Source organism: Bison bison, unplaced genomic scaffold (genome assembly GCF_000754665.1).
Source record: "Bison bison bison isolate TAMUID 2011002044 unplaced genomic scaffold, Bison_UMD1.0 scf7180017864092, whole genome shotgun sequence".
Lineage (NCBI taxonomy): Eukaryota > Metazoa > Chordata > Mammalia > Artiodactyla > Bovidae > Bison > Bison bison.
This window is the reverse complement of record NW_011494664.1, coordinates 1,292,436-1,303,568: the sequence shown is the minus strand read 5'-3', so window position 1 is coordinate 1,303,568 and position 11,133 is coordinate 1,292,436. Positions and strand designations below refer to the sequence as shown.

Below are 11,133 nucleotides of genomic sequence, written 5' to 3'. Positions count from 1 at the left end.
TAGAACATTCTCTCTGTATATCCTATATAAGAATTTATCGGTGGTGTCTACATAGTAGTTGAATTGGTAGAGCATAGAGTGTGCACATGTTAAATTGTATGAAATAATAACACACTGGTTTTCAGGGTAGTCATAGCTGTTTTTCATCAAAAGTGGAGTTATCTCTTTACTCTAGATACCTTCCTGATACTTGATATTACCCAACATAAAGTTTTTTTCTAATTTGGTGGCATGAAATGGTATACCATAATAATTTGAATGTATGTGTCCCTGATTACTAATGAAATTGAGCATCTTTTCATATGTTAAGGGATTGTGCTTTTTTCTTTTCTGGAATCCTGTTCATTTGTTTCCTGTTTTTCAGCTAGTTGTCTGTCCTTTCCTTTTCAGATACTAATAATGTGCCAACTAAATGCTTTGCAAATACCTTCTCAGTGACTGATTGGATATGGGAGGTGAGGGAGAAGCAGTGTAGAAGTACTCAGAAAAGTCTGGTTTTGGGAGCTGAATGGATGCTGCTGCTGTTCATCTAGGGTGTAAAATAGAGGAAGAGAAATAGATCTGGGCGCAGGGGAAAGAGGCATTAATTTAAGATATTTTGGAGTTTGATGTTATCAGGTTGCAAATGTCTCATAGAAAGTTCACTCTTAAGGATCTGAAGCTTAGGCCAAGCTCTGCTTTGCCACATAAGCCCTGGAAGAATCCTGTATGATGGGCCTTCCAATCCTGTATGATGAGACTATAGTTGGAAGGAATGTGGTAATCCTCAAACTAATTTGTCCTCCACCCACCCCTGCTTCTTTGGCTGTGGATTCTCCGATGTATGCTTTTTATGAAATAAATGTCCCAGTCAAATGATCCACCAGACACTTCATCTTAGTTATAATTATTTATTATGTTTTTGGCTTCTAAACAATTGCATAATCTTTCTTAGTTTTTCTAGGAGAGAACATTACTTTTATTTTGGAAATCATTTAGCATATTTGTCTTACATAGCATGCAGAACATGTATCTAAATTTAAAAATTTATTCCATTGCAATAATTACACAAGTTAATAGTTGTATACAAGTTATTCCCTGAACACTGAAAATCATATAAAAAACATATATCCTTAAGAATTCTACTTTGTATAGTTTTTGACTAAGTACTATGGTTTTCACCTACATTTCCAGATATTTCTGGCTGCTTCTATATATTTGGAACTATGTACATAACACCTGAAAGAATATGGGCCCCTTGGAGGGGTGGCAGTGGAAGCCCCTGCAGTAAAGATCTTTCTTTAAAAAGCAGATTGTGTTATTGGTTTGAATATCTCTTAGTTATTTGAGATCCTAAGGTCTCTAATAAGCCCAGAGCTGGAAAGATCCCTTAATTACCTAGAAAGATTGGAAAGGGGAGGAAACTGTCAGTAGCAAGGCTGGGACTTAGCACATTGACTGAGAACGTAGTGCCTCGGTGTAGCTTACAGTTATAGTGCCAGGGCAGAGTTACTACTGAACAGCTCAGGGTGATGAGCCACCCTCTCCCTTGCAGGAGTAGTAGCAGCTGATATGGTGACTGGCTTGGTCACCTTTTAGGAAAACCGAAGTCCACGGACAATTAGGGCTTGACATATACTGTACACAGGGAAACAGTTGTAGAGGTAGCTTCTCTCTGGTCCATCCTTATCAGTAGTGCAGTGATTATGCCTCTTTCCGTGTTCGAGGAGATCTTTTAGTTCTGTAAGAAGAGAAAGAGGGTGTAAGAGACTCTAATGAGTCCAGTCTAAATTCTGCTAGGAACATACTGAGTTCATAGGTAATCCTAGGTCCTTAGATGAAATGTGGTGAGACAATCATTGTGGGTTACACAGGATGCTTTTTTAAGGCCAGGAAAAGCTTATGGGAAATTTATCTTTGCTTGCATTGTTATAGCTCCGCTTCAAGGTTGAAGTGGCCTAATGACACTTCCAGACAGGTAATTAGGGTAACTTTTGATACCAAACAAGATGACACCTGAAGTATAGAAGCAGATGGAGGTAGTGGAAGCATGGTGGTAACACCGTTTTAAGCCAAGAATTCCACCAGAAAGCCCAATGCAAATATTTCTAACTTCCCAAAATTGAAATTTCTTAAAAAGCAGTTCTTCTGAAAGCAATAGCAAACCTACCTTTGCTTGTTAATTGCTTTCAGTAAATTCTTGATGGTCTTAGATTCTGGATTCAGACATCTTTTCTCCCCATTCTTTTTCATTGTGGCACTGTAGGAGTGAAAAAGAGTGAAAATATTTAAAACAATGTTGGGCCAATAAAACAGATGGAATATATAGTTTTAAAGTCAGGCATTTAGGTTTCACTTTAGATGTTTCTCTTTGCTCTATGGAAGTCTTAGGATCAACATAAACCCTTTACTGATGTTTGGAATAATCATCACGTATTTATTGTTTGATTACAGCCAGGGAGATGATCATTAGGTTTTACTCACATAATCTCGACACGTGGGCAGGATTGACTTGCAGGAATGACTTCAAGTTTTTCTAAGGACCTTGGATTAACAGATCCATTACTGATCTCGATGCAGGAACAGCGTGTATTCCTAGAGAGAGGTACGCCTACAGGAAAAGAGACAGGTGTATAGCAGAGGACATTAGCACAGTTTTCATTTTAGGCATTTAATGTGGATTTGGTAGTACTTAGCAGAACCTCTGCCTCCATGTGTAATCACATAGTCAATCTGTGATCATACAGCTCTGTTTGATTTAATTAGTTGATTCCCGGAAAGAATGGAATTGTAACTTGTTGATTGTAAGATACATTGAGCCCCAGTCATATAGTTAATTACACTTAAGTTAACTAAGGAGATACCTGTCTCTTCCTCTTTCTCTTCCTTCCCTCATATTTTCTCTGTATATCCCTCTTTCTTTTCCACTCCCACCTTCCTCCTCCTCTCTTCTTTTATTCCACTTGCTTCTCTGATAATAAGCTCTGATCAGAAGCAATCTCTGTTCATTTACCCTTCATTTTTAGGCAGGCTGTAAAACTTTTGCAAATACATTATTTCTGTACTTCAAAAATCTATACCCTAGTCCTATTTCTGTTCTTATAAATTAAGTATCCCTTGATGTTCCTTACCTTGACTCAGAGTCAGAAGGATAAGGCAGAAAATAAGAAAACCGCTTTTGTTCATGGTGCTGCAACTGAAGGTACTTCTGCAGTAGGCTCAGACTGCCTGAACAGTTGAGGAGTGTCTCAGAAAACATCGATCTCAGATGCAGTATATATTTGCAAAGGCACTTTCCCTCTCTAACTCTGATTGGATGACAGTACAGTTGACTTGGCAAAACCTGCAATCTGTTCTTTGGGGAAGTCCCACACTGCAGAATTGAAGATATTGTTTATATTTATTGTGGCTTCTGAGGTACGGAATTTCCCTCTCCCTCCTTTGTTTCAATAAGAGTGAGTTAGGTTTCACTTTCTAAAAGATGAACAGTTTCTCGAAAAAGATAACTTTATTGCAAGTAGAATTACTTTAAAAAAAGGAACTTATATTCTTGCACTTCCTGCAAAATAAAAATGTCAACTTAAACTCAAATCAGAGTCCTAAATACAGTTTTGGTTTTTTTAAAACTATGTGTTGCACAGATCCATCTCTCCTTTATTTTATTGTTCTTACAAATATATCTATACATTTGTGTCCATTAAAATTAATTTATATTAATGTTTTATGCCTAAATACAGTTTTAAAATGAGTAAGCCTTAATATTTGTTTCAAATCCATTTAAATTTGCATCATACGGCATAAATAGGAAATCTTACTTTTATTCACTTTTTACACTTTTTATGGGTTTCAGCGATGTCATATATGTTCTCATTTTATTTCTATAATCTGTAAGAAGATAGGAAATTATTTTATATGTGGAAGAGTAATTTTAAAGATTAGATAATAGTGTTAGGTTTTCATCCATTTATTTTAACTATGTTGCTTTTCTCTTAACATTTTAAATTTTGGTAATACTTTCAGAGGCTCAGCAATTTAAAAAATGTCCTTAGTAATAGCAATTTCTCCTCCTTTGGAGGTAAATTTAATTTTTGGAAACAATAATTTCGCCAAGCACTGCAGTATTTGATCAAATAGCGGAGTGTTTGATCAAATAGTACCAAGTAATAGGTTTGGTCTTCTGGAGAAGGTCAAAGACATGGAACTGGCAAGTTTCAAGGAATTCTAGAAGTGCTCCAATTATTCATTAACATCACTAAAATAAGTGAATAACCTCCAACATAATTATTTCTAGGTTAAACACTATGTATTTGGATATCTGATTTCTTGTATGTTAGTAAACAAGTTTCATGTACTACAGTCCATCCCTGAATGAAAACATCATAGGATCGAGAATGGAGTAAGAAAAGGATTTGTAGCTATAGTAGGGTTAAAAGCTTTTTGAGGAAATAAATTTAAAATAGGGGCATAAGTAAAGACAGACCTTAGGAGAACAGAATGGAAACAGATTGGTTTAAGATGGGTACAGCTCTAAGAGAATGTCACATGCAAAGCAGAGGCAAAAATGTGATAGCCTTAGAGCTGGTAACATTGATAACTAAAATAAGCACACTTTCAGCTGGGCAAATAGGGTCAAAACTTGGTTTCTTATTTTAGCATTCAGTAATGCTTGGCTGATTATTCACAGCAGACATTATTAGTAAGAAGTAGGTAATACCCTTTTATATAACATGTGTTAGAAATTCACCAGTATTCAAAAGACAAATAGTCTGGTTGTATTCTTGGCAAGTGATTGACAACAGGAGATACAAAATTAAATACTATTCTAAATGCAGGCATCCAGATGCAGGTGATACTTGGGACCTAGGAAAATATCTGGGGGGGTCTTTTCATAGTCAGCCTGGCTGCAGCAATGTAGGAATGGTCCAGGGAAAGGTAGGGCTTCCACACTAGGGTTAGACTAGTGTACCTGGCAGGAATTGGCCTAAAAGTTGGCATAGAGGCCAAGATAAAAGCCCATATTTGTAAACTGAACACATGTAAAACTTGGAACCTTGTATGCAGGGGCTCCGTCATCAGAACAGTGTATGAGTTTTGCTTCGGGATGCAGAAATTTTTGGATTGTTGAATCTCAGGTTGGTCTGTTCTAAGGACTGGGGTAGAGCTAAGCTTGCAAGTGGGTAAGTCAGTAGACTTAGCTGTGGGGAAACTGGAAAGTCAAAAGGAGAGTGAAGTGAGGCAGAGACTGATAGAACTGGGAAGACTTTCATCCAGCAAAAAGGCCTTCTTCTGATGAAGGAAAGGGGTGTGAGAGACAATGACATGGAGGAGCCCTCCCATAGCTGTTTGTGTAGAATAAAAATTGGACTGTGAGTAAAAATGCCAAACATTTTTGGGGAAATGTCTTGACATCATGGATGGAAGAGGCACTGGACAGTTCAACATTAAACAATAAACAGATACATGGTGATAATTTTATTTTTGTTAGTGTCTAATTTCACAAACAAGATGCTATCTATATAGCACAGTAGGAGAGTTGAGGTAGAGATGCCCATTAATGGACTGTTAGTAAGAAAATATTTATTACTCATTTAATTGATTTTTAGTTAAATATTCAGTTCAGTTCAGTCACTCAGTCGTGTCTGACTCTTTGCGACCCCATGAATTGCAGCACGCCAGGCCTCCCTGTCCATCACCAACTCCCGGAGTTCACTCAGACTCACGTCCATCGAGTCAGTGATGCCATCCAGCCATCTCATCCTCTGTCGTCCCCTTCTCTTCCTGCCCCCAATCCCTCCCAGCATCACAGTCTTTTCCAATGAGTCAACTCTTCGCATGAGGTGGCCAAAGTACTGGGGTTTCAGCTTGAGCATCATTCCTTCCAAAGAACACCCAGGACTGATCTCCTTTAGAATGGACTGGTTGGATCTCCTTGCAGTCCAAGGGACTCTCAAGAGTCTTCTCCAACACCACAGTTCAAAAGCATCAATTCTTCGGTGCTCAGCCCTCTCACAGTTAAATATTACATAGCATGAACTATATGCCAGGCATTGTTTGAAGTGCTTTATGAATACTGACTTAATCCTTGGTTCTGGGGTCCATTTTCTTGACAACTTTGTTGTGTTGTCTTTCCAGAGAGAACATTTTCCTTGATTTGGATTTCTGATTTTTGTTCTCTCTGTCTTAATTAGCTGAAGACATCATTGAGGTTATTTTGGTGTCTCAATAATTAAACACCTAGGGTTTAAGATGGGTCTGTTTTACACTGAATCTCATACTGAAATGAAAAATACTGTATTGTATAGGTATGTTACACACATATATTCAGATAAACACGTGTTAGCCAGTAAACAATCACACAGATACACATGTATTTACTTATACTATTTTATATGGTAGTTTCCTTTCCTGAAACAGATCATGTTCTATTGGATTTGTGTTAGAATATATTGAACATTGTATATCCTGGGATTTTTGTGATGGGGAAAAAGACATTTATTTCTTCCTAGTTCTGATATTTGCATTTTAATTCTGTTAAAATATGTAAATTTTATATGAGTTGAGTTTTATTGTGGTTTTAAAAATACTGCAGATAGATTTTATCATTCAGCATCTTGTCATTTATTCAGCTGGATAATTCCCCAGCTATATTCATGAGCCTGCTCAACGTCTCTTTCATCAGAAATATAGACACCTCCCAAAGTTTTTTGTATTCTTGTGTTTAACTGTTACGACTTAATGAATCATTATAAATTATCTTTCTTTGCCTGTACTAACAGTGTTTTGTTTGGTCTGTTAAGTGTAGCTACAACTATTCAGCTCTCTTTTGGTTACTGTTAACATGAAATATCTTTTTCTGTTATTTAACTTTTAACATGTTTATGTCATTGAATATAAATTACATCGTTTGTAAAAACTGTACAGTTAGATCATGTTTTTAAAAAATCCATTCTGGAGGATAGTGGCCAAGATGGTGGAGTAGACAGATCCTGAGCTCACCTCCTTTTATGAGCACACTAAAATCACAACTATCTGCAGAACAACCATCAGTGAAAAAGACTGGAACCTGCCAGAAAATATCTTCTACAACAAGGACGTAAAGATGGAAACATAACAAGATAAGTAGGAAGGGCAGACTTGTGATAAAAATCAAATCCCATTGCCCTGGGAATGCAACCCACAAACCAGAGAATAATTATATTGTAGAGATTCTCCCTTAAAAGTGAGAGTTCTGAGCTCCAACACAAAAGATTTCAAATAGCCAAAGCAATCTTGAAAAGGAAAAACAGAGCTGTAGGAATCAGGTTCCCTGACTTCAGACTATACTACAATGGTACAGTAATCAAAACAGTATGTTAACCATCACAAAAACAGAAATACAGATCTATGGAACAGGACAGAAAGCCCAGAAATAAACTTACTTGTGGTCAATTAATCTACAGTAAAGGAGGCAAGATTATACAGTAGAGGAAAGACAGTCTCTTCAAACAAATGATGTTGGGAAAACTGGACAGCTACATGTAAAAATATAAATTAGAGCATTCTTTAACACCACACACAAAAATAAACTCAAAATGGCTTAAAGACCTAAATTTAAGACTGGATACTATAAAACTCTTAGAGAAAAACATAAGCCAAAACACTCTGACATAAATTACAGCAATATCTTTTTCACACCATCTCCTAGAGTGATTGAAATAAAAACAAAAAATAAATGGGACATAATTAAACTTAAAAACTTCAGCACATCAAAGGAAGCCATATATGAAACAAAAAGACAACCCATAGAATGAGAGAAAATATTAGCAAACAAAGAAACTGACAAGGAATTAACTCCAAAATATGCAAACATCTCATGTAGCTCAATAGCCAACAAAAAAATGGAAAACCCAATCCACAGATGGGCAGAAGTCCTAAATTTCTCCAAAGAAGACATGCAAATGGGCAAGAGGCACATGAATAGATGTTTAACTTTGCTAATTATTAGAGAAATGCAAATGAAAACTGCAGTGAGATATCAGCTTACACCAGTCAGAAGGGCCATTATCAAAAAATCTACAAACAATAAATGGTGGAGAGAGTGGAGAGAAGGGAACCCTCCTACATTGTTGGTGGGAATGTAAACTGGGATAGCCACTATGGAGAACAATATGGAGGTTCCTTAGAAAACTAAAAGAGAACTACCATATGACCCAACAGTCCCATTCCTGGGCATATATCTGGAGAAAACACTAATTTGGAAAGATACATGTACCCACAATGTTCACTGTAGCGCTGTTTACAATAGCCAAAACAAGGAAGCAACTTAAATGTCCATTGACAGATGAATGGATAAAGATGTGGTATATACATAACAATGGAGTATTGCTCAGCCACAAAAAAGAATGAAATAGTGCTGTTTGCTGTAACATGGATAGACCTGGAGATAATCATACTAAGTGAAGTACATCAGACAAAGACAAATATATGATATTGCTTATATGCAGAATCTTAAAAAAAAAAAGATGCAAGTGAACTTACTTACCAGACAGAAACAGACTCAGAGACTTAGAGAAGAGAACAAACTTATGGGAACTTATGGTTACCAGGGGAAAGGGATAGATTCAAAGTTCAGGATTGACATGTACACACTGCTGTCTATGTCAAACCTGCGTCCCCTGCAGTAGGACTGCAGTTTTAACCACTGAACCACCAGGGAAGTCTCCAGCCACTATATGTAAAACAGATAATCAACAAGGACCTACAGTATAGCACAGGGAACAGGGCTTAATATTCTGTAATAATCTAACTAGGAAAATAATTTGAATCACATCACTGTACACTTGAAACTAACACAATATTGTTAATCACCTATGCTCCAATATTAAATTTTAAAAAAATCCATAAGTTGTCATGTCATTCTTCTGCATAGGACCTTTCAATAACTTAGTTATATTTAGAATTAAATCCAATTCTGTATCTTGTTTTACTAAGTTCTCTGTAATCTGGTTGCTACTGATTTCTCCACCCTTATCTCACATTTTCCCTCTCAGCCACTATACTCCAGTCACGGAGGCTTTTATACTAGCAATTTTCTTTATTTGGAATGTTTTTCCCCTTGTTCTTTGCATTGGTGCTTCCTTCTGGACGTTTGGATTTTATCTAAATAGTCCCTTCTCTTACCAAACAATCTAGAACATTCATGACCTTATTTTAATTCTCTGGCATTTCTCACGCTCTGATACTTTCTTAGCTTACTTTTTAATGTCTGTTTTGTCTCATTCAATTATAAGCCCTCAAAGAACAGGGACCTTATCAGTCTTTTTCAGAGCTCATACCTTTCACCTAGCATGTCACCTGGCATATGGAAGGTACTCAATAAATACTGGATGGATGGATAGATGTATACATCTTTCCAGACTTTAAGCAATGATGCAAATAAGAATTATACATCATCAAAAAGAATTTCCATTGACTCATCACATGTCTACATTAAGACATGAATAAATACTACTGTTTCCTAGTTTTAGAAATCATGTTTAACCTAAGAAAGCTATAATTTCCCCAGAAGTTAGCATAGATTCAGATAAGTGGAATAAATACAGGTATTCTCAGCTAGCTATAGGTCAGAATCTTTATTTCTAGACAGTGGAGTAAATAAGTAAAAGGTGGTACACTAAAACTTTTAAATTATTCATTGGAGGTTCTCTGCAATTATGTACTGAATGAATGAAGGAATGCAGGTCTTTTCAGTGCATATTGCTTACGTGTTCATTGATGGTTTTGGAAGCAGAAGAACAAGGAGGATTGTACTTGTTCTCATTATTGTCTCTCTACTTTATGAAGGGAACCAAGCTAGTCTTATGGGATACTAGGATAAGATCCAGTGTCTGTCCTTGATGGATTTGCATTCTAACTAGAAAAGCCACAAATATGAAACAGTAAATATCAACTTAAAAAACTGTGTGATCGATGACAAATGAGTGGTATAGGTAATATATGATATGGGGGGTTATAGGTGATTATATTTATTAAGACCAGTAATAGATGAACCTTAAAGTGTGGATTGTATTTAGACAAGTGGCCAGGAAGGGAAGCATACGCAGTTAGAGAAGTGTCACCAAAAATGCACTAGAGAGATGCCAGCCAGCCAATCAGGCAGATTGCTTCAGTCTCATAGGGTTGGTAATATCTTGTTAGGATTCTGTAGGATCTGGTCCTGAGGTTTACAGGTCTGTAAACTCATTTTTTTCTAATAATTCAGGGTAAACATGTTCTTAGAGTTAATTCTGCAAACCAGATACACAAGAACGTGAGATGAAAATTAAAGACAGTTTATTCATTTATATGAAGACCTTCCAGTGACTGGAATGATTGAGTCTGATAACCAATTCACTCTTTTCTAGTATCAGAGTACCTGAGAAGTTGAATTAGTTATCGGGTTGTTTTCTTGTGAAAATAGAATGAAAACAAAGGACTGTTTTCTCCTTGTTTTTAGTGGGGCTCTGCTCAGGAGAGAAACCTTTATAAGTGTGATCAATGTGGAGGAGAATTCTGAAAAACAAACCTTTAGAGACAATAGTAAGCCAGCTATTGTTATATTCACTGGCAGCCTTACATGAATCATGTGAATAAAAATCTAAATAACTTTAAAATTTTAAATTTTGCATGACTTTTTATATATTCACTTTCTTAGTATTCACTGATCTGAGTCTAGTTTTTAAAAGAAAGAATTAAGGGGAAAAGTACATCTGTAGTTTCAGTTTCATTTGCTTTTGATTTAAGACTATGGCATCAGGCCAAAAGAAAGTGTCTGCCCTAACAGACTTGTTACAGACCCAGAAAAAAAATGCTTTCCGAGAAACTAATGTGCTTAGAAGAAATTTCCTAAAAAGTGAGCAGGAGCAATTCAGTGATTTCCATAGGCTGAGAATGCCCTCAGCTGATTTATAGTACATTTTGGAAAGTCTGGGAGAGGAGGGTAAAGCTTTGCCTTTCAAAGTTTTGACTGAGTTGTCAAAAGATCCTCCTAGCTAACGGTGGCTGGTAATACTGGTTATATACTTTTGAGTTACCAGGGCGTCTCATCATTCACAGCCAGGGCAAAGTTGGTGATGTATACTTAAAATGAGCATGCTTGGGAAGGCCTGCAAATAAATAACTTCTGTTTGTATGCAT

At 36.5% G+C, this 11,133-nt stretch overlaps 1 protein-coding gene across 1 annotated transcript; it reads right to left on the bottom strand.

Moving 5' to 3' along the window:
• Nucleotides 1-876: 876 nt before the first annotated feature.
• Nucleotides 877-3,351, bottom strand: CXCL10 (chemokine (C-X-C motif) ligand 10). Its single transcript, XM_010838147.1, has 4 exons — nucleotides 3,111-3,351; nucleotides 2,464-2,590; nucleotides 2,150-2,239; nucleotides 877-1,720 (listed from the first exon to the last, which is right to left on the bottom strand). The coding sequence occupies exons 1-4, from the start codon at nucleotides 3,163-3,165 to the stop codon at nucleotides 1,684-1,686; spliced, it is 309 nt and encodes a 102-aa protein (XP_010836449.1). The 5' UTR covers nucleotides 3,166-3,351; the 3' UTR covers nucleotides 877-1,683.
• Between the last annotated feature and the right edge of the window lie 7,782 nt (nucleotides 3,352-11,133).